This window comes from Alosa sapidissima, chromosome 18 (assembly GCF_018492685.1).
Source record: "Alosa sapidissima isolate fAloSap1 chromosome 18, fAloSap1.pri, whole genome shotgun sequence".
NCBI classification, from domain to species: Eukaryota; Metazoa; Chordata; class Actinopteri; order Clupeiformes; family Clupeidae; genus Alosa; species Alosa sapidissima.
Window position 1 is genome coordinate 9,357,418 of NC_055974.1, and position 21,890 is coordinate 9,379,307.

General features: G+C 39.0%; 1 protein-coding gene across 2 annotated transcripts; it reads left to right on the forward strand.

Moving 5' to 3' along the window:
* The first annotated feature begins 1,632 nt into the window (after nucleotides 1-1,632).
* Nucleotides 1,633-15,208, forward strand: LOC121689752 (C-type lectin domain family 4 member M-like). 2 transcript variants are annotated; one of them, XM_042069850.1, is made up of 5 exons: nucleotides 1,633-1,913; nucleotides 13,024-13,410; nucleotides 13,695-13,840; nucleotides 13,987-14,084; nucleotides 14,183-15,208. In XM_042069850.1, exons 1-5 carry the CDS (start codon nucleotides 1,796-1,798, stop codon nucleotides 14,340-14,342), a joined length of 909 nt encoding a protein of 302 aa, XP_041925784.1. In that variant the 5' UTR covers nucleotides 1,633-1,795; the 3' UTR covers nucleotides 14,343-15,208. The 2 variants fall into 2 exon arrangements, with proteins under 2 accessions (XP_041925784.1, XP_041925783.1); XM_042069849.1 differs by lacking the exon at nucleotides 1,633-1,913 and adding an exon at nucleotides 3,728-4,017.
* Nucleotides 15,209-21,890: the final 6,682 nt, after the last annotated feature.

The window sequence follows — 21,890 nt, forward strand, 5'->3', positions numbered from 1 at the left end:
ATGTCATGTTTTGTGTCAACTGTGTTCTCTTTCACCCAGCAAATGTATTCATTCTGACTTGAATACCATGGACACCATGGAAACTCAACTGATGGGACTGGATATTTAGTCAGGAATATTCATCACTTTACACCACTAGATGGAGCACTAATTCAAGAGCACAGTCTGACAGATTATTGACATCGAAACACAACAACCAATCCAATATAATCCTTCCTTCAATATAGAGCATGGATACATGTAAATTACATTTATTTTCCATTTACAGAACCAAGACTGTTTAAAAACTTCATTATAAGTTAAATGACTGAATTCAATATCAAAAATCTTTAAATCTGTGATATGAATTAAAGTGAAACACCTAGTTTGAAACACCAGTATAATCCAAAATGTTATCATCTTTTTTTAGGGGCAACAACAAATCAGTCCGGGCTATTATCTTTGTAAAAAAAAAAAAAACACACTCACACTCACTTCTAATGCCATCACTTTTCAGGAGGAATGAAGCATTCCTTTAATGAGCTGTTAAGGTGTCAACAAATTGGGCCATGACTATGTGTCAAGAAAAGTAATGCCATGCATCTCATACCATTTTATATATGTTCATGTACTTAAGCTATTTTAGTCTTTTCTGTTTGATTTTGGTTATTTAGTCAACAACAAATGATTTTGGAGAGAACTGGAAAGCAATACTGTAAGATGTAACAATATATGAGGGCGTACTTAGTATCATCTTCAGCAAAGTCTGGACACTTCCTCATTTAAAATTGAGGGCGTCAGCATTTCAGTAGTCGCCCTCATAGGGGATGTACTGAGTTTCTGGGAAATACTTTCCTTTCGATTACCAAACATTGTGTTGTTCGGTGACTGGATCTGGTTAGAAACCTTCCTATTTTCTCTTTTTTGAAGATCAAAGGCATATCCTTACACAGAAACTATAAAGACTACAGCATCCTGTGCTCATTTTGGTTCTAGCATGTGAGAGAAAATGGCATCAAATCTTTTGGTTGTGCTCATATATACATGTTATTTTTGTGAGTTGTTGATTCCTGACACTTGGTTTATCCAATTATGTAAAAGGAAAGTACAGTAAATGCTTTTCTTTAGCCTGGAAGCAAGCCTGAATTAAACCCCGCCCACAAAATTTGTGGTTGGGAAATTCGGTCTGGACTTGTTCCATTGAGAAGCCTCTATGAGAACTTGTACGGACCAATCAAATCGTCTGGGCAGGCGTTATATGATGATGGATAGATGAGCAACCATAGGCACATGTGAGCAACGGTGCCTAGTCATTCATGTCACCTGAGGACGCTTCGGTTGATTTTGTTTACAACAAAAAGGCTGTCGTTAGAAAAGCTAGATGTTTATGTCGCTACCGCGCTCCCAAGCACAATGAGCATAGCGATGTACAAGATATTGACAGCACAAACTTTAAAAAACTAACAGAAACAGACTAACAGAGGTATTATGATAAATGTGACATCTGCATTAAGCAAATTAATAATAATAACACTAACTGGCATCCAGTACCTTGATGGTCAGTAGAGATGTGTGTGTGGGTGTGTAAAGAAATATACTATTATACACAGTGTCTTCATTGTTGATGATAATGATAAGGAAAAATCCTGAAATAAGTAGAAACTAGTAGTCTTACTTCCTCTTTAACCATCATGTTCCTGAAAGTACAGGAAGTGCTCAACTTCCCAGCTCTGTGTGCTGTATATCAGACTATTCATTTCAGGGTAGAACAGATCTGTTCCCTCTCTCTGCAGTCAGTCAATCAAAGGGATACAAAATGGAGATGACTGAGGCAATTGTTGAGAAAATTGATGATGAAGAAAACAACAAAGATTTTAAAATACACACCAGTAAGACTTTCAACAAGATGAGCATATCCAGTATTAGTAAAGAAGGTAATCTTGTTGTAAATAATAAATAACTCAGCTTACATGATGTATTACATGATGTGGCTAATTGCTTTCTTGTTCATTGTATATTGGACCAACATTGTAGTTCTCTAGAGAATACATTTAAACTGTAATATGTAACTGTAACATGATTGAATCACACTTGTTTAATTAATATATATATATAAATGTTGTATAAAATATGTATACAACATTTTTCAAAAACCTTAGTTTTCTTCTGCTGCAATTCTTCTTGGTTATCAAATCATGTACACAGACATAAAAGGCATGATTTTATTTGATCGGCAGCAGACATACAGAAGTTTATCTTATTACCGCAACTGCTGTGCAACAACAGCTATGACCCTAGACCACACTGTGTAGTTACACGTGCCTGTCTAGTAGTTGCAGCTAGTAAAGGTAGAGCCTGTATTATCAGTGAAAGAAAAACGATTTGACTGCGCGAAATAGAAATAAAATCTCAATTTAATGTAGAAAGGGACAGCAGCAAGCAAAGGAGTCCAGGGCAAGTGGGAGTATGTCTGCATCAGGACATGTATAGATATGAGACAATAGTGTCAACATTGTATATATGGTACAGTATATTTATGGTTTATCCCCTAGCCCAGGCAGAGAGACATATTAATCACGACATCACTGTTCTGTTTCTTTTTAGAGGGGATGCATCCCCTGTATTGAAATCCAGAGACTTCTTATTAGAGGGGATGCATCCCCTGTATTGAAATCCAGAGACTTCTTATTACAGTGCATGAAAATGCACTGTACTGTTCTTCCTAGTACAGTGTCAACAACAAATGTTATTTAGTCAACAACAAATGATTTTGGAGAGAACTGGAAAGCAATACTGTAAGATGTAACAATATATGAGGGCGTACTTAGTATCATCTTCAGCAAAGTCTGGACACTTCCTCATTTAAAATTGAGGGCGTCAGCATTTCAGTAGTCGCCCTCATAGGGGATGTACTGAGTTTCTGGGAAATACTTTCCTTTCGATTACCAAACATTGTGTTGTTCAGTGACTGGATCTGGTTAGAAACCTTCCTATTTTCTCTTTTTTGAAGATCAAAGGCATATCCTTACACAGAAACTATAAAGACTACAGCATCCTGTGCTCATTTTGGTTCTAGCATGTGAGAGAAAATGGCATCAAATCTTTTGGTTGTGCTCATATATACATGTTATTTTTGTGAGTTGTTGATTCCTGACACTTGGTTTATCCAATTATGTAAAAGGAAAGTACAGTAAATGCTTTTCTTTAGCCTGGAAGCAAGCCTGAATTAAACCCCGCCCACAAAATTTGTGGTTGGGAAATTCGGTCTGGACTTGTTCCATTGAGAAGCCTCTATGAGAACTTGTACGGACCAATCAAATCGTCTGGGCAGGCGTTATATGATGATGGATAGATGAGCAACCATAGGCACATGTGAGCAACGGTGCCTAGTCATTCATGTCACCTGAGGACGCTTCGGTTGATTTTGTTTACAACAAAAAGGCTGTCGTTAGAAAAGCTAGATGTTTATGTCGCTACCGCGCTCCCAAGCACAATGAGCATAGCGATGTACAAGATATTGACAGCACAAATTTTAAAAAACTAACAGAAACAGACTAACAGAGGTATTATGATAAATGTGACATCTGCATTAAGCAAATTAATAATAATAACACTAACTGGCATCCAGTACCTTGATGGTCAGTAGAGATGTGTGTGTGGGTGTGCGTGTGTGTGTGTGTGTGTGTGTGTAAAGAAATATACTATTATACACAGTGTCTTCATTGTTGATGATAATGATAAGGAAAAATCCTGAAATAAGTAGAAACTAGTAGTCTTACTTCCTCTTTAACCATCATGTTCCTGAAAGTACAGGAAGTGCTCAACTTCCCAGCTCTGTGTGCTGTATATCAGACTATTCATTTCAGGGTAGAACAGATCTGTTCCCTCTCTCTGCAGTCAGTCAATCAAAGGGATACAAAATGGAGATGACTGAGGCAATTGTTGAGAAAATTGATGATGAAGAAAACAACAAAGATTTTGAAATACACACCAGTAAGACTTTCAACAAGATGAGCATATCCAGTATTAGTAAAGAAGGTAATCTTGTTGTAAATAATAAATAACTCAGCTTACATGATGTATTACATGATGTGGCTAATTGCTTTCTTGTTCATTGTATATTGGACCAACATTGTAGTTCTCTAGAGAATACGTTTAAACTGTAATATGTAACTGTAACATGATTGAATCACACTTGTTTAATTAATATATATATATACATGTTGTATAAAATATGTATACAACATTTTTCAAAAACCTTAGTTTTCTTCTGCTGCAATTCTTCTTGGTTATCAAATCATGTACACAGACATAAAAGGCATGATTTTATTTGATCGGCAGCAGACATACAGAAGTTTATCTTATTACCGCAACTGCTGTGCAACAACAGCTATGACCCTAGACCACACTGTGTAGTTACACGTGCCTGTCTAGTAGTTGCAGCTAGTAAAGGTAGAGCCTGTATTATCAGTGAAAGAAAAACGATTCGACTGCGCGAAATAGAAATAAAATCTCAATTTAATGTAGAAAGGGACAGCAGCAAGCAAAGGAGTCCAGGGCAAGTGGGAGTATGTCTGCATCAGGACATGTATAGATATGAGACAATAGTGTCAACATTGTATATATGGTACAGTATATTTATGGTTTATCCCCTAGCCCAGGCAGAGAGACATATTAATCACGACATCACTGTTCTGTTTCTTTTTAGAGGGGATGCATCCCCTGTATTGAAATCCGGAGACTTCTTATTAGAGGGGATGCATCCCCTGTATTGAAATCCAGAGACTTCTTATTACAGTGCATGAAAATGCACTGTACTGTTCTTCCTAGTACAGTGTCAACAACAAATGTTATTTAGTCAACAACAAATGATTTTGGAGAGAACTGGAAAGCAATACTGTAAGATGTAACAATATATGAGGGCGTACTTAGTATCATCTTCAGCAAAGTCTGGACACTTCCTCATTTAAAATTGAGGGCGTCAGCATTTCAGTAGTCGCCCTCATAGGGGATGTACTGAGTTTCGGGGAAATACTTTCCTTTCGATTACCAAACATTGTGTTGTTCAGTGACTGGATCTGGTTAGAAACCTTCCTATTTTCTCTTTTTTGAAGATCAAAGGCATATCCTTACACAGAAACTATAAAGACTACAGCATCCTGTGCTCATTTTGGTTCTAGCATGTGAGAGAAAATGGCATCAAATATTTTGGTTGTGCTCATATATACATGTTATTTTTGTGAGTTGTTGATTCCTGACACTTGGTTTATCCAATTATGTAAAAGGAAAGTACAGTAAATGCTTTTCTTTAGCCTGGAAGCAAGCCTGAATTAAACCCCGCCCACAAAATTTGTGGTTGGGAAATTCGGTCTGGACTTGTTCCATTGAGAAGCCTCTATGAGAACTTGTACGGACCAATCAAATCGTCTGGGCAGGCGTTATATGATGATGGATAGATGAGCAACCATAGGCACATGTGAGCAACGGTGCCTAGTCATTCATGTCACCTGAGGACGCTTCGGTTGATTTTGTTTACAACAAAAAGGCTGTCGTTAGAAAAGCTAGATGTTTATGTCGCTACCGTGCTCCCAAGCACAATGAGCATAGCGATGTACAAGATATTGACAGCACAAACTTTAAAAAACTAACAGAAACAGACTAACAGAGGTATTATGATAAATGTGACATCTGCATTAAGAGCATCTGTATTAGAGCCTGTATTATCAGTGAAAGAAAAACGATTCGACTGCGCGAAATAGAAATAAAATCTCAATTTAATGTAGAAAGGGACAGCAGCAAGCAAAGGAGTCCAGGGCAAGTGGGAGTATGTCTGCATCAGGACATGTATAGATATGAGACGATAGTGCAGGGCTGCCAACTTTTCAAAAAACCTTGGAGTGAGATTTGGTGGGGCCAACCAAAATTTTGCTGCGGAAATTTTTGTTTGGCTCATTCAGCATTATACCGTACAGTGAAAAAAAAAACGTACATCAGTGGTTCTCAGGTGTAGGGACCAGGCATGGACAGATTATGAACTTTCGGGCCCCTGGGCCCACATGTATTAAGGGCTCCCCACTAATTGTCGCACATGTGGAAGGAGGGTTTGGGGGTCCTCCCCCAGAATTTTCTTCATTTGTTTGATGTGATTTCCTGTATTCTGGTGCATTTTGGTAGCTTAGAAATCTAGACACACCCTAGCGGCAGCAAATTACATTTGCTTCCAGGGCTAGTCTAGCAACTCTCCATTGGCTTGTGAGCTCGAAAAATTAAACTTCTATCAGGCCAATCAAATCGTCTATAGAGTCGTTAGGGGGGCATAACATAATGATTGATGGCAGAGTTGCAACGGTTTGGCTTAAATTCCCTGCTACTTGAAAACAAAGAAGATGGATATTGCTGTTGGCCAACAGTGTGACACGAGTTACGCTTGTTTTGAGATGGCAAAAGTTTGAACTAGCCAACTAGCTCCGCTGGTGGGAAAACGCATGGGACTCAGCGCTGTCCTTTTGCGTGCAGAGGGAATTTGAAAGACAACCGATTATCCCACCCCTCGGACTGAGCACTGCGAACGGTGAGTGCCCAGACCCTACATTTTAATGTGGGTCTGGCTCGTCAGGCTATCATTTTGGGGATGGCCAATACTAAATTCAATCAGATTCATAGCCTACATCCTGATGTGTTGATATTGAGGCAATGATTCCATGCAAAGGCTTGGGCTTCAGGGCACCCTGACACCTTGGGCCCCTGGGTCTGGGCCCAGAATGCCCGTGCAGTAATCCATCCCTGGGACCAGGGTCCCAGAGTTAAATGAACATTGGTATCAAAGGGATCTAGCCTACTACTAGGACCATGGGCGTCGGAGGCATTGTGAAAGTGGGTGGGACATTTCAGAGGGGGGGTATGGGGGTCCTCCCCCAGAAAAAAATGTTTGGACTAGATGCGATTTCCTGAATTCTGGTACATTTTAACAGGTTATTTAGATACTTCTATATAACAAAATAAAGCCAGCCTACGAAATTAATAAAAAGTAAATCATGCATAATTTAAAAATAACTCAATAGGCTACTTGGCTACGCAATAAGGTTTCCATTACAGCACCGCAGACGTTCAATGAACGCATGAAAGCGGATGGTTTGTTTGAAATCCCGACACTCTTTCAACTACATGGAACGTAATAGTGATCATCAAATACCTCCCCAGATTTCAGTGCCCATCAGTCCGAACATTTAACAATATAATCAAACAGTCCAAAAGTAAATTAAATATCAAACTAAACCGAAAATGTCATGCTTTTGAAGGCCTACCAGTATGCCGCTCCAAGAAACGCATGTCTCAAAATAAAACTTGCATAAGAAATAAAGGGCTGTCTCGAATACAATCCTGCCCCTAAAGGCCTGTACTTTGTCTTAAGACCCCGGCCATAATTTGAGGATTTACAGTATCTAAGTAGACAAACTGGCTTCAGATATCCAACAGAGTGAATAGAGATTGTGCAGTCTTAGCTGTGGTTAGTGACGTGATGCTGTTAATGGGGAGTTTTACATAGCCTAGCGTAAACCTATAGGTTATTATTTGGCGTACCTATAAGGCTTTTTACCTTATCAAAAGTGAGGGGGATGACTGATCTCTTCAACACTGTGGGGGATTTGGCGCTTGTCACTGTGTGTGTGACAGAAGAGGAATGGGAGAATGCGTGTAACAAAAAAAAAAAGTTTATGAGTGATTTACGCGCAAATGGGAGAATCCAATGAAAATGACAATGAAGCACTAAACAGATGCTGAAAACAGCACTGGTATTTCGCACGGCAAAAGTGTGTGTGTGTGTGTGTGTGTGTGTGTGTGTGTGTGGGGTGGGGGGGGGGGGGGGGGGGTCCAAACTAACAATTTTAAAAAGTGGGTGGGTGTTTTGTAAGAATTTAAGAAATGTTTGTATATTTTAACTTTTAAATGCATCAATCAGGTGCACTTTCAAAATAAATTCAGAGGTCAAACTTGCTTATTTTTATGGAAATATTTGTGCTGTAGCCTAAGCTATTTTGCACTTCAGAATTATAACCATGCACACACAGGTGGAATAGTTATGGTGATATTGCAATAAGTTCACAACCACAAAAACATATGCTACATTTCACAGTTCAGAAATGTTCAAAAATGTGTGTACATTTCAATTATGCAGAAGTGGTCACCTGTGTTATTCAGCTGGTTTATTTAAGATAATATATTGGTCATTGTAATGGCCATAGCCTATAGCCTACATGCTATTCCTTTTTCAGGATGTACCCATATCTGCATGATGTGAATGTTTGCATATGGCTTATGTCAGGCTTTATATCAATATTTGTGTCTCGTTATTTGATTTTCTTCATATTTTTGCATTAATGTCACTAGGAAGCATGCCAATATAAATATATTCATTTATCTGTAATGGGATTGGCTGGAACCTGACAATATAAGAACCATGATGGTGGGATAATCTATGGCTGAGCAATTTACAAAAATGTATGTAGGCCTACTGACAAATAGTTTACATTAGAATACATTATAATTTCGCCCCAATGAGGCTATGTAGAAATGTGTTGCAATTTCAAAACCGGATTACTCAGGAACCACTTATTGCACAGAGGCATGCTTTATATCCTCGTATTCGGTACGGTTTGCTGTTTATTGTGATATTGGGTTTGCCACGTGTTGTGTGAAGGGTTAGTGAAATATTAAACCGAGAGTAATGGGTGTGCACTGTGTGCAAAATCCAAATATGATTAGCCTAAATTACACGTCGGTTCAATGTTAATTTTCTCGCAAACCATTTATCACAGGAAAGCTTAGATTCCGCACGTTCACCTGATGTGTGATATCATATGTATAGGTTTAGTTTAGTTGAACCTCATCTGCCAGGTATTTGACCTACCAGGTTGACACTTCAGCGTGAAAAATACTCAATAATACGCCTACTCAAAGCATACCTGAAGCCGGGGAAATGCGGGGGAAATGCGCCTGGGACGGCTTCTGAAGTATATCGCAAATGAGAGAAGGGGGTGCTCTTGAACCCTCTCACCGTCTCTGAAAGCATAACCGTGGCTCAACAGGTAGATCTATAGATAGGCTAAACTCATTTTTCAGGCATCTGACCGACCGGGTTGACACTTCAGCGTGAGAAATCAGGGGTGTGGCGTGTGAGTGTGTGAAACTAATCAAATGCGTGTGTTTCACGGCAAATGCGTGAGAGTTGGCACCTATGATAGTGTCAACATTGTATATATGGTACAGTATATTTATGGTTTATCCCCTAGCCCAGGCAGAGAGACATATTAATCACGACATCACTGTTCTGTTTCTTTTTAGAGGGGATGCATCCCCTGTATTGAAATCCGGAGACTTCTTATTAGAGGGGATGCATCCCCTGTATTGAAATCCAGAGACTTCTTATTACAGTGCATGAAAATGCACTGTACTGTTCTTCCTAGGCTTCTTATTATTATTACAGTGCATGAAAATTAAATGCACTGTACTGTTCTTCCTAGGCAACAACTTCTTATTATTATTATTCCGCTTACCACTTTTTCCGTACGCTATTTCTCTTGAACAGTTTAACTTAGAAACTTCATTTAAACTTTGTAACGTAGGTATACAAACGGACGAAGCTGCTATGTCTTTTCATCTTTGAAACTTTTATACTTTTTAAACTATTAAAGAAAAACTTTTTAAAAATCCCCATAGACTTAACATTGCCGATTGTGACATCATAATACGGCCGTTAATGAATGTTGATATTTAAATAGTTTAATGGCTGTGTATAGGTAGATATTTGACGATAACTGAAAGTTGGAATGGCTCTAATGTTTGCTAGCAGTTATGCTAAGATTTTTAACTATGCTAACCATGCTACTTAGCTAATGTTTTATAGTAGTGCTAGCAATGCTAACATGCTAACCATGCTACTTAGTTAACTTAGCTAACGTTTTCTAGCAGTTTTGCTAAACATGCTAGCAATGCTAACTATGCTAACCATGTTACTTAGCTAACTTAACTAACGTTTTCTAGCAGTTTTGCTAACCATGCTAACTATGCTAGCAATGCTAACATGCTAATTATGTTAACCATGTGACTTAACTAACCTAGCTAATCATTTTTAGTAGTTATGCTAACTAGCATGCTAAGTATGCTAACCATATGACTTAGCTAACCTAGCTAATCATTTTTATCAGTTTTGCTAAAAATGCTAACAATGCTAGCAATGCTAACATGCTAACTATGCTAACCATGCTAACTAGCTACAGTGGGTAGGAGTCATAGTTGATGACAAGTGTTGACATAGTTGATGACAAGTTAAAAGTTGTTGATAGACAGCTAGTTTAATAGATAGTTTAACCCTTAGAACCCAATTGACGCAAAGTGCGTCAAAAAACACACCCTTTCTTCTCTGTTACATTGCTCCGCGACTGTTCATCGCAACAAGATAAAACCTTTATTGCATGACAGAGAAGAAGTGGGGCTTTCCAAAGAGACTACACACTTGTCTGTGCGATCAAGTACGAAAATTTAAAAAAATCATGAAATTAAATTGCATCATATTTACAGTCTATACTTCTCTGCGTTCACCTGCGCACCCATTACTCTCGTTTGAATTACTCGCGAACCCGTGATCGCATAGATATGGCAAGCATATCAGATGAAAGAGGAGAAACAGGGCTATCCATTGGTATCATGGATATCGATCTTTCTGGCTTATAAAAACAGACGAAGTGACTGCAAAATATTAACGTCATGTACACAAACCAATGCTGCACACCCATTACTCTCGGAGTAATTACTCGCGGACCCGTAATCGGATATATATGCCACGCATGTTAGATTAAAGAGGAGACACAGAGCTATCATTTGATACCAAATACATCCTTCTGGGTTATAAAACAGACGAAGTGACAGCAAAATAATAACTTCATATAGCTGGACTTACCCCACGTTTTTGTCTGTTTTTGTGGCAAAGCATGTTTATAATCCAACGCTATCATCGTGTGTTTCTCTATGGCAAAACATGTTCATAATCCGGTTTTGAGATCCTAGCAAATTCCTGCATGGCATCCAATTCAAGGCTCACATTGCATCCCAATTTGTTCAACAAAGAAACACCTTTTTTGCCTTTACTTTGTTCATGGCAATGCAGTAAAAAGTTGAGAATCATCATGAGTGCATACACCATAGTCACACATGCTAACAGGCAAACTTGGGTCAAGTCAGGTCAGATCAGTTTGTGTCACAATATATGGAGCGCAGAATGGTCATTTTTCATCGCTAAATAAAAAATGGCATTTATTTCCGTAAATCACACACCACATATTTCTGTAAATTGCTCAGCCCCAGAGTATCCCTCCAACATGGCAATTATATTGCCCGTTTCAGGACAGTCAGCCCTACACACACATGAAATGCATGTAGAGCTATGAGCTTGCTGTGGTGAGATACAGGTCAAAATATAAGATTTTTTATAATATGATTTTTATATTTTAATTCTTTAAAAATCAAAATAAAATCAATGCCAGTACTAATACATGAAATGATGGCAGATCTGGATAGCCTAGACTCTGCTGAAAAAGACAATATATAATATGTGTGTGTGGCACTTACAATGACCAGAATAAATCCTTATGAATAAAGGTAGTGAAAATGCCCTAAAAACAGCTTAGGGTTCTAAGGGTTAATAATAGTTTAAAAGTAGACTGTTTAAAAGTTGAATGTATATAGTTTAAATGTTTAAAAGTTGAATGTAGATAGTTTAAACGTTGTTGATAGACAGCTAGTTTAATAGATAGATAGTTTAATGATAGTTTAAAAGTAGACCGTTTAAAAGTTGAATGTAAAAAGTTCAGTAGTTTAATGGGTTAAACTTCCAGTCTGTCAACAACTTTTAAACTATTTACCTTCAACTTTTAAACGGTCTACTTTTAAATTATCATTAAACTATCTATTAAACTAGCTGTCTATCAACAACTTTTAAACTATCTACTGTCTATCAACAACTTTTAAACTATCTACATTCAGCTTTTAAACAGTCTACTTTTAAACTATCAACTTTTATTAAGCTATGCAACCGCCATGTCTATCCTAGCATCACCGTAGTAACCGTCTCTGTATTATCTGTTTTAACTATTAAAGTTAAATTTAATTAATTCATTTTCATGCACTGGTAATTCCTTGGAATTGTATTTCTAGTTATTATTATTATTATTCTTTTTACCTTTTTGTGCACGCTATTCAGCCCAAACCGCTTAACGTACAAATTTGGTTCAAACACCGTTCCGTAGATCTTCCAAGGCTTTACCGTCCTATCTGTTTTTCATTTTTGAGAAGTTTATACTTAATAAAAAGTGTAAGTTTATACTTAATTAAAAGTGTATTTTTCCCCCCATAGACTTGAATGGGGGCTGTTCCCAGGCTAATCAGAACACTGGCACAGGTGTCACCTGTGAGAAATCCAACTGTCTCAGGTTCTAAGCATACAATCTAGCTCTACCTGAACTACACATCCTGTTAAAGTGTTTCCTGTGTGTCAAAATAAAAGTCCCAGCCATATCTCATGCATTCAGCATTATATCTCCAGAACGGCTTGACATACATGCTTCAAATTTGGTACGAGTGTTTTTATGGACTCAAAGGTGAAGTGAGTTGATGTTGGAGGTTGAAGGTCAAATGTCAAGGTCAAAAACACCTTGAATGTGATATCTCAAGAATGCCATGTCACACAAGATTCAAATTTGGTTACTCCAAAAGCACCTTTGCAGGTATCACAATTACCCTACCAACCAGCTAGCATCAAGCTCAACAGCCCCACCAACACCCTAACCAGCAGATTGCATCCCCTCGTGTAATTCCTCGGAATTGCATTTCTAGTTTGGTTTTAATTTTCACTAATCAAGCAAAGGCAAGGTACATGTTGCATGGAGAGTCTCTGGAGACCAATCTTGTCAGTGCTCAATATCTCATTACATGATGTAAGTGTATCTTTGCCTCAGTGTGTTTACAATATACCCTGTATGTCTCCCTCAGGATCCTACAAGCTGGCTACAGTGTGTTTGGCGGTGATGTGTGTGATTCTACTTGTTGCCATCATATTATTCAAATCACACAGCAGCAACAACACGAGCGATGGGACATTTCAACAACAGACTCTCGACAACTTGACCCATGAGATAGTCCAGTTACAGTCCCGTTACAATAATCTGACCAGAGACAGAGACCTCATACAGACACTTTACAACAACCTGACCCTTCAAAAGTCACAGTTAGAGGACACATTTAACAACATGACCAAAGAAAAAGAAATCTTACAGAACATTTACGGCCACTTGAACACTGAGAAATCTCAGTTACAGACCAGTTACAACAACTTGACTAGAGAAAGAGATGAGCTGCAGAGCCTACGTGACAAATTAGGTGAGTAAAAATGTAATGATTGTCAGACTCTTGCACAAAAAGCTCATGCAAGTGTCCTTAGAGGTTGCGCTGAAATAGAAGGTGTTCTAAAGTCTTCTTTATGCCTTCTAACATAAGGTATTATGCAATAAGTTGTTTCATTTTCATTAATGTTGGATGTCTCGTATGCATAATAAATGGATCTCTGCCATTTGTGAGACATGCAGCCAATGTGATGTGACTTTATTTATTATTAATCCTCTGGTCAGAAAGTCTCAAAGTGTGCCAATGTAAACATTCCTTAGTGTCACGGCGCATCATGGATAAATGGATTCGCAGAAAAACAAGCCTCTATAAAATCAGTGTTGCGAAGAAATCCTGGAGTGAAAGCAGACAAATTTGTTTAAAAATGGGGGCAGATCTAGTGATTGTGAACGATGAAGATGAGCAGGTGAGATCAAATGATATTACACTGATGTTCATTAAGGACATGATCTACACATACCTTGATTTTTTTTTTAACATTTTCATTCAAGAGTATGATTTAGTTGACATATCAACATATCAGCATTGTATTGCATACATGTCACTTCACAGCAATTCCTAGCATCTTACAAGAATCACTGGATTGGTCTTTCGGATACTGAAGAGGAGGGTGTATGGAAATGGGTGGATGGCACCGTGCTGACAAACCCGTAAGTAAAACCCAATATTAAGATATTGTTAAACTAGTGTTGTTTTTCTGGTGGAAGCATGTGTTGGAGTGCTCACTCACACAGCCTATTTAATCTAGCTACTGGGCACCTGGTGAACCTAATGATGTAGATGACGCGGATGAAGAGGATGGTGAAGACTGTGCAGAAATCTCCTCAGAAGCTACAGAGTTTTCAAAAGCTTGGAATGACATGCTGTGCTCAACTAGATTTCAATATATTTGTGAGGACCATATTTGAGCATTTCTATTAATATCCTCTGAATCAATTCTCTTCCTGCCTGTATGTGCATTATAGAAATGTCTATTGCAAAACACCATGGGAAATAGTCACCCGCATCCCTCTTGCAATGTTAAATTTAATCTTTACATTTTTAATCTGGGTCCGGGATCTCCAAAGACGTTGTTGATTTGTAGTCCATTGCCTTCTGTGGGTCCATAAAACGCTGCTCAGTCCCACCCAGTAGCGTGATTCTGAATGTGGCGGGATGTCTGAAGCCAAACCGGGCACCCGATATGTTCTGTTATTATGTTATTAATTACACATTGGTAATACTAGACTTACAGTTTCTAGCATAATTTCCACTGATTACATTTGTGTCTGGTGTAAATAGTCTAGGCCATATAACCTATTCACCATTACTAAAGCACAGTCACAGAATACAAAGTGTAAAGGTTGCTGCTAATAACACATTTTGTTTGTTTGTTTCTTTGTTTGCTTGCTTCACTGCAATAATCAAAATATTATAGTAGCCTATTTTTCATAATCAACGTGTGTTCATATAGCCAGCAAATGTACATCTCAATATTGTTTTAGATAATACCAAGATCATCATGTATAGGCCCATTTTATTTTGACATTGATAGTCGATAAACAGGGCATGGATAGATTTTCTGTTAGGAATACTCACAAGAAATGTTTTACACAAGAGTTTGGAGATTTGATGTGTCAAAGAGGAATAGTCCCACACTATGAGAGCAACAAGGTTTTGTATTTTCTCTTGAGGGAAGTGCAGTGTGTGCTGGGTCCATTCTATTGTAATGTCAACCAACCATGGATGAAAACAAAAACAAAAGTAATAATGTGTCATGTATTTATCATTATTTATAAAATGTCATAAACAACGTGTGTGTGTGTGTGTGTGTGTTTACTGTTTCTGTATAGTTGTGTTTGCATATAACATAGCCTCTGGCTGGTCTTTGATAGAGGGCATAGTGGCGACACCAAATATAGTGTAATGCCATTAACCATTAAACTATTAAAAGGACAAAAATAGCTGCCACTGGAATGCACACAGCTCTGCTACATGAAAACATCAGGGCTTCAATCCCAGCTGAGCTTGTGTATATTCTCTACGTGAACGTAGGCCGCCATATTTGATTGGCTCTCACCTGCCGACACTTTTGAAATTGAAAAATTTGACTTCTAACTTCTGTGAGGCTTGGTCTGAAGATCATGTGTGTCAAGTTTCGTGACTCTGCAAGTTTCAGCTTCATAGGTCCAAGTATTGCGGAGCTACTTGCATTAGGTCCAAGTATTGCGGAGCTACTTGCATTAATGTTGTTAAAAAATTGATGAGTTTTGACCTGTTCGTGGCGCTAGAGTTTTGGGGTCTGGGGTCTGTACATTGGTGAAAGTGATCAGTGCTATGAGTAGAATAAGTGTGCCAAATTTCACAACTTTTCACCAGACGGTTCTATGGGCTGCCATAGACTTCAATGGCAGAGGAAAGATGTTAAATAATAATAATAAATATAGCCGCAAGCGGCAATGGCGGGCCCGAGCACCTGCGGGCCGCAACCCGTGACATGTCGGAATCCAACAAAGCACCGACGTGGTGCGTTTGGGAAATGTACATATTTGATGCGTGTGCTATTTGCTTTTGTATTTTATTTTCTGCCACATTTACTCGCTTGGCCAGGTGGGGGCGTAATGCAAGGCAGGCCCATTTGGTGTCATCATAATCATAATATATTAACCTGAGAAATTTCAGATCATTCATTTTCAGCAAAGAACATTTCTGATACACTTTTTTGCCAGATGGTGGCGCTATATTAGGCATTTGAATTAGACATGTGAATATCATCTACTTTTTAGTTTACATATGTTTCGATTGTTTGGGCCCAATTGTTCAAAAAAACGTGATTGGATTTCGGTTATCGGATTTCAGTTACCGGATTTCGGCTATCGGATTTCAAATCTTGAAAATTGTAGTTCAAAGTTGTTCAAAGGGAAACAAGGATGCTGAAATTTGGATTAGATCACATAATCTATTCTTGGTTTTGATCAGGATAAAACCTTTGTGTTGTTCAAAACTTTTGAGTTGGATTGGAATAAATTTGATCCATAAAATTAGGATTACCCTGTGCTGTAACGTTATAGTGTGCTAACCTCCACAACCCAACAGTATTCTAACAGTATTCTATTCTAGTATGCTAACCTCCACAGCCCAACTGAAGGAACTGTAGGGGGCGATGTGGGTTGAGGTAGAGTGAGTGTGTGGCGAGCAGGCAGAGCCTCGGTCAGAAGGCTTAATGGTATGGAGTGATGACACGGAGATGGCAGGATTCGGTGCAACACAAGTGAACTTTATTTGAGTTTCAATTCATCTGTTCTTTTGTTCTTTATTTGTATGTGTGCTGCATCAAAGAGGAAGCAAACAGAAAATGGAGTAATCATTGAAATGGGGTAAATCAGTACAGATCCCAACTCACAACAATAAACTGAAATCATATGGCTATATAAGGTACAACTAAACAATACTTGACATCCCAAGTCAACCAACATCATCTAATCATCTCTCACATGGGACTCCAACACACCAAACCAACAAACAAAGACCTTAACTTTACACATGATGGCAGAGCTACTCTACAAACTGATAAACATAACAAAAGTCTTAGTGAGGGTCATTAAAGTGATGACTTACGTTAACTCAAAGACGCACACAAAGCAGGACACACTGGAGTGCTGGGTTGAGATGAACAAAAGAGTGAACTGAGGCGGAGCAAACAATTTATCCTGGTCTGAGCCCCTGCTCCGGAGCTACAGGGTTTCCCAGCAGGTAAACTGGGCGTGGTTAGGTGGCAGAGCCAAACAATCCTGCAATTTCTCCACAGCACTTTCACCTCAAGGACTTTGTGCAGATTTAAGTGTACATTCGAAAATGAGAAATGATAAACAATATAATAATAATAATAATATATATATAAACTTAGGGAGTCTTTTTACCAACAGTATTCTAACAATACTCTATTGTAGTATGCTAACCACCACAACCCAACAGTATTCTAACAGTACTCATCTCTACAACTCTGTGCTAATCTCTGTGTCTCTCTAACAATACTTGATTCTACAGGACTATTTATTTGTTGTGGATAAGATGAAGGGTTTGATAATGGAAGGCAGTGTTTCCCAGAGAATTTAATTGTATTTGTGGTGGTAGGTGAAGGGGGGGTGGGTTCTGTGTTGGAGTCAATAAGATAAACAGCCTATAATTATACAGTTATACTTGCCTTGCACTACTCCATAGTCCATATTGACAAGTAGCTGTAATGTTATAGTGTGCTAACCTCCACAACCCAAAAGCATACTATTCTAGTATGCTAACCTCCACAACCCAACAGCATTCGAACACTATTGCTTCAAGTGGGATTTGAACTCTCAACCTAGGGATCACCAGCACTAGGCATTATCCCACTGAGCCACTGACAATCCTACATATTTGGCAGTCACATTCACATGGTGAAAATGTGTGTTGGCAAACACACAACATCAAGAAAATTCCTAGCATACATTTGACAATAGAATTCAGGGCTTTATAAAAAAGAGTACAGATCTGAAAATGTGCACTGTTAATGGTATCCACATAATGATGATTGTATGGTTGTTCTCCAAGGGAAAAAAATGTACTCATATAGGAATATAGGTGATATAGGGGAAATGGGCTGAGTGGTCGAACTTTATTGGTCTATATCTCTGAAATGGAACAACATATCCAAATTCTTTTGATAACTTTTGTGAGGCTTTGTCTAAACATTGTCTGTGAGAATTTTGGTGAAGATTTGATCATTTTCAAAGCCTGTGAAACTTTTTATGATGTTTGGCTTTTTTGGCAAAAGTAAACATTTTTAGAGCATAAGACCAGGGTGAAAAAGATGCATCTGAATTTAGAGATTAATATGATGAAAGCATTTTGAGTCTAGGTCAATCTGGTAAGGAGATTTTGACAAGAGCGCCACCTTTGGGTGCAGTACCCCAAATTTTGGGTTATGGGTAGTGGGGGGTACTGGTAACAATACTTGAAAATGTCAAGTTTCTAGGACTTACGGTTTATAGGAATATAGGTGATCTAGGAAAAAAGGCCTAAGTGGTCTAAATTTATTGACCTATATCTCTGAAATGGAACAAAATATCAAAATTCTGAGCGATAACTTTTGTGAGGCTTGGTCTAAACATTGTCTGTGAAAATTTTGGTGAAGATGTCAAAAGCAAGCTCCCCTCAGCTGTGTTTTATGTGACTGTCGACTCCAATTGTGTGCTGTGTTTTCATCTTATTTATATGGTGTGCTTTTGTTTGCAGTGGATATTCCTTTGCTGTGTTTTCTGTGTTTTCACAATGATTTGCTGTGCATTGTTTGCTGTGACTATCATAATTAATGGGACACTGAACTTTAAGTTGTGGGTCTACAGTTGCGTGCAGCCAGCTGATTACCACCATCAGCTGATTATTATCGCCAGCTGACTCTCCCCTCTAATGAGCGACGCAGCGCTGAAACAACTGATTGACTGAATTAACAAATAGGTGCGGAGGTGCGGCGAAGCGGGGAACACCGGCAGATGAGGCAGCACGGTAGCAAGGTGCGGGTGGAAGGCACCGACTCCAGCAACGACAACGAAACCGAGGCGGTTGGCCGGAGATCGAGAAGGGCTGGACCGAAGTGGTTGGCGGAGTCAATTAACGCACCAACCCAAGTTGAGTGCAAACCCTTGCCTGCCTTAACACTATTGCTTGCGCGTGTGTCAGCTGTTGGTATGCCACTGATCAAGGGCTGTTTTCTGCCGTAGTGGAAGCCTCCCCTGCCAGAGACGCATGCTGCTGCGGAGCCGGCTCAACGCACACCAGTGGACCGCCTCCTGGGGAATTGAAGTCGGCTTGTGGGAGCGGTTGCCTATTAATGACCGGCTTCATCTGACGCTCAGCTAGGCGGCTGGGTTGGCGTTGGGTGGACTCTCTCTCCCTGGTTTACGCGCTCCCGCTGGTTCAAAGACAATAGATAGGAAAGCGTTGTTGCAGATCCGGACTATATTGACTCTCGTGCAATCTTTAGCCCTTTGAACTGCTGCTGCTCTTGCATGCTTTTCATGGACAAAGCTGACTGAACTTTTGGTGTGGCTCCGTGGGTTATCTGTCTAGTTGGGGGTATTTATTATTACTGTACGAGGGAAATAACTAGTGTTGTTTTTTTATTATATGTTTTTGCCGGGCATTTTTAATCTTCTTTTTTTGTAATAGTAATAAAATTTGTGAAAAGGGATTTTGTTTTGGCTCTTCCATTTCTCCAACAGTGGTAATTAATTAATTAATTTAGGCTGGTGTTCAAAACTCGCACTTCGTGTGACATAGATTTGATTATTTTTGAAGAGTGTGAAACTTTTTATAATGTTTGGCTTTTTCATGAAATTGTGGCAAAAGTAAACATTTGTAGACCATAAGACCAGGGCCAAAAAGATGCATCTGAGTTTAGAGATTAATATTATGAAAGAATTGAGTCTAGGTCAATCTGGTAAGGTGAAATAAGCATAATTAACTTTTTTTCCAATAGCGCCAATTTTGGGTTGTGGGTAGAGGGGGGTACTGGTAACCATACCTGAAAATTTCAAGAGTTTTGGAGTTACGGTTTAGGCTGCAGTATGACTTCTACAGAATTTTGGCAAAAAATGAACGGTACAGAAACAATAGGGGTCCTGCAGCTACGCTGCTCGGACCCCTAAATAATAGGAAAAGCTAGAATCACTATGGGTTGCCACGCAGCTTCGCTGTTTGGCCCCCCAAAACTCCTGTTTTGCACGTCAGTTCGCGCCCCACTCTGGGCCAATCCGAGAACCAAACTGTCTACTGTACAACGTGGACTTAGCACTACGGTAGACATCACGTCTGCGAATGTCTCCGCGACCCAGCGACCCACAGTTTGAGAAACGCTGATTTAAATGCACAATTTGACACAAACACAGTGGACACTACACTGTAGCCTAGTAGAGTTTGCGAGGTGGAAAACGAGAGGAAATAATAGCGTTTAAAATGTCCATTTAAATTGTAGCTTAATATAATGCACTGTTGAGCGAAATCCGAAATAATAAGGAATGTGAGGAGGTTGCTATTCACTTTAAGGAGTACATCTACTATCGAAACTATGTACAGCCTATGACTCAAATTGAATGTACTGTATACGGATGTCTGCATTAGTTGACTAGATTTTAATCGGTCAAGTTGAAGATCTGGTGTCCTTTAATGTTCGTGCAAATAGGCTGATTCGTGTCCCTTGCATTTTGCAACTGCAAAATGAAAAATTTCTGTGGGGCGCCTGCTATTGGACCTCGCAGTTTCAAAATGCAAGGGACATGAATCAGCATGAACATTAACGGACAGCTGCTTCCGTTGACCGATTAAAATCTAGTTACATGCTGTCAACTAAAGCAGACATTCCTACTGTATACCGGGCATGGCTATTCAATTTGCGTCATAGGCTGATAGTTTCGATTGTAGATGCACTCTTTAAGTTAATAGCAGCCTCCTCCCATTCCTTATTATTTCGGATTTAAAATGCACACCAATGCATTATATAAGGCTACAATTTAAATGGACATTTTAAAAGCTAATATTTCTTCTCGTTTTCCACCTCGCAAACTCTTATCTTTTGGCTATTGCGCAAAAGCCTCTTGTTCTGATATTTATTCATTTCACATTCTTACAACAACATAGCTTGTCACAACATCAATACACAACCTTAGTATAAGGCCTACAAACAAGCAAACGTTTAACTTGCGGATTCAACTTTCCAAAGAAACCTCCAGAAGGCTACAATTAGCCTGGCCATTTGCCATCCCCTTTGGTACGCGTCGTGGAGGGAGATGAAAATCGAGCGGGAGTACGTACGAAGGCAAGGCCAGGCTACAATATAACGACTTGAGTTATTTGCTATGTTTACATCGGAATTAACGCTGTTATGGATCCATTTGTCTGCAATGCAACGTAGCCTACAACATCTCTCTTTAGATATACAGGAACAGCTTACTATGTTGAAGAGTGACGATTGCGTAGAATGCAAGAATATCCCCAACCTCTCGGATGCGCATTAAAACGTTATCTTTTAGGTAACTTTCTACGCTGATGGTGCTCAAAATGCAACACAACTGTGTTCAAAGCAGGATGAGGAACACCTGAGGTTGTATGTTTGTAGAAAACTGAGCGAGAATTGTATAGCTTTGAAAATATTTAACATTGTTTCATGCGTAATTGAGATTGCAGAGTTGTGGCAAACTGAGTCAGTGCATCACCAATCCCTGTAATAGTAGTGGTAGTAGGCCAGACCTATACTACGTATACATATGGCAGTGTAGAATGGTTAGGGGGCATATAAAAGTTTGAGAACCTGTGGCCTAAAACAATATTGGTGGTTTCATGTTAGATCTGTAGTGAAATGGGTCGCGATGGTCTGTCATTTTTAAAAAGTGGGTCCCCAGAAAAAAAGTTTGGGAAACACTGTTCTATCCTGTCTCACACTGGTA

Coding starts and splice junctions, on each gene's coding strand:
- LOC121689752 (XM_042069850.1), top strand. CDS start 1,796: ATGGAGATGACTGAGGCAATTGTTGAGAAAATTGATGATGAAGAAAAC. Junction 1,914..13,023: donor ATCCAGTATTAGTAAAGAAG/GTAATCTTGTTG, acceptor TGTCTCCCTCAG/GATCCTACAAGCTGGCTACA. Junction 13,411..13,694: donor GAGCCTACGTGACAAATTAG/GTGAGTAAAAAT, acceptor AACATTCCTTAG/TGTCACGGCGCATCATGGAT.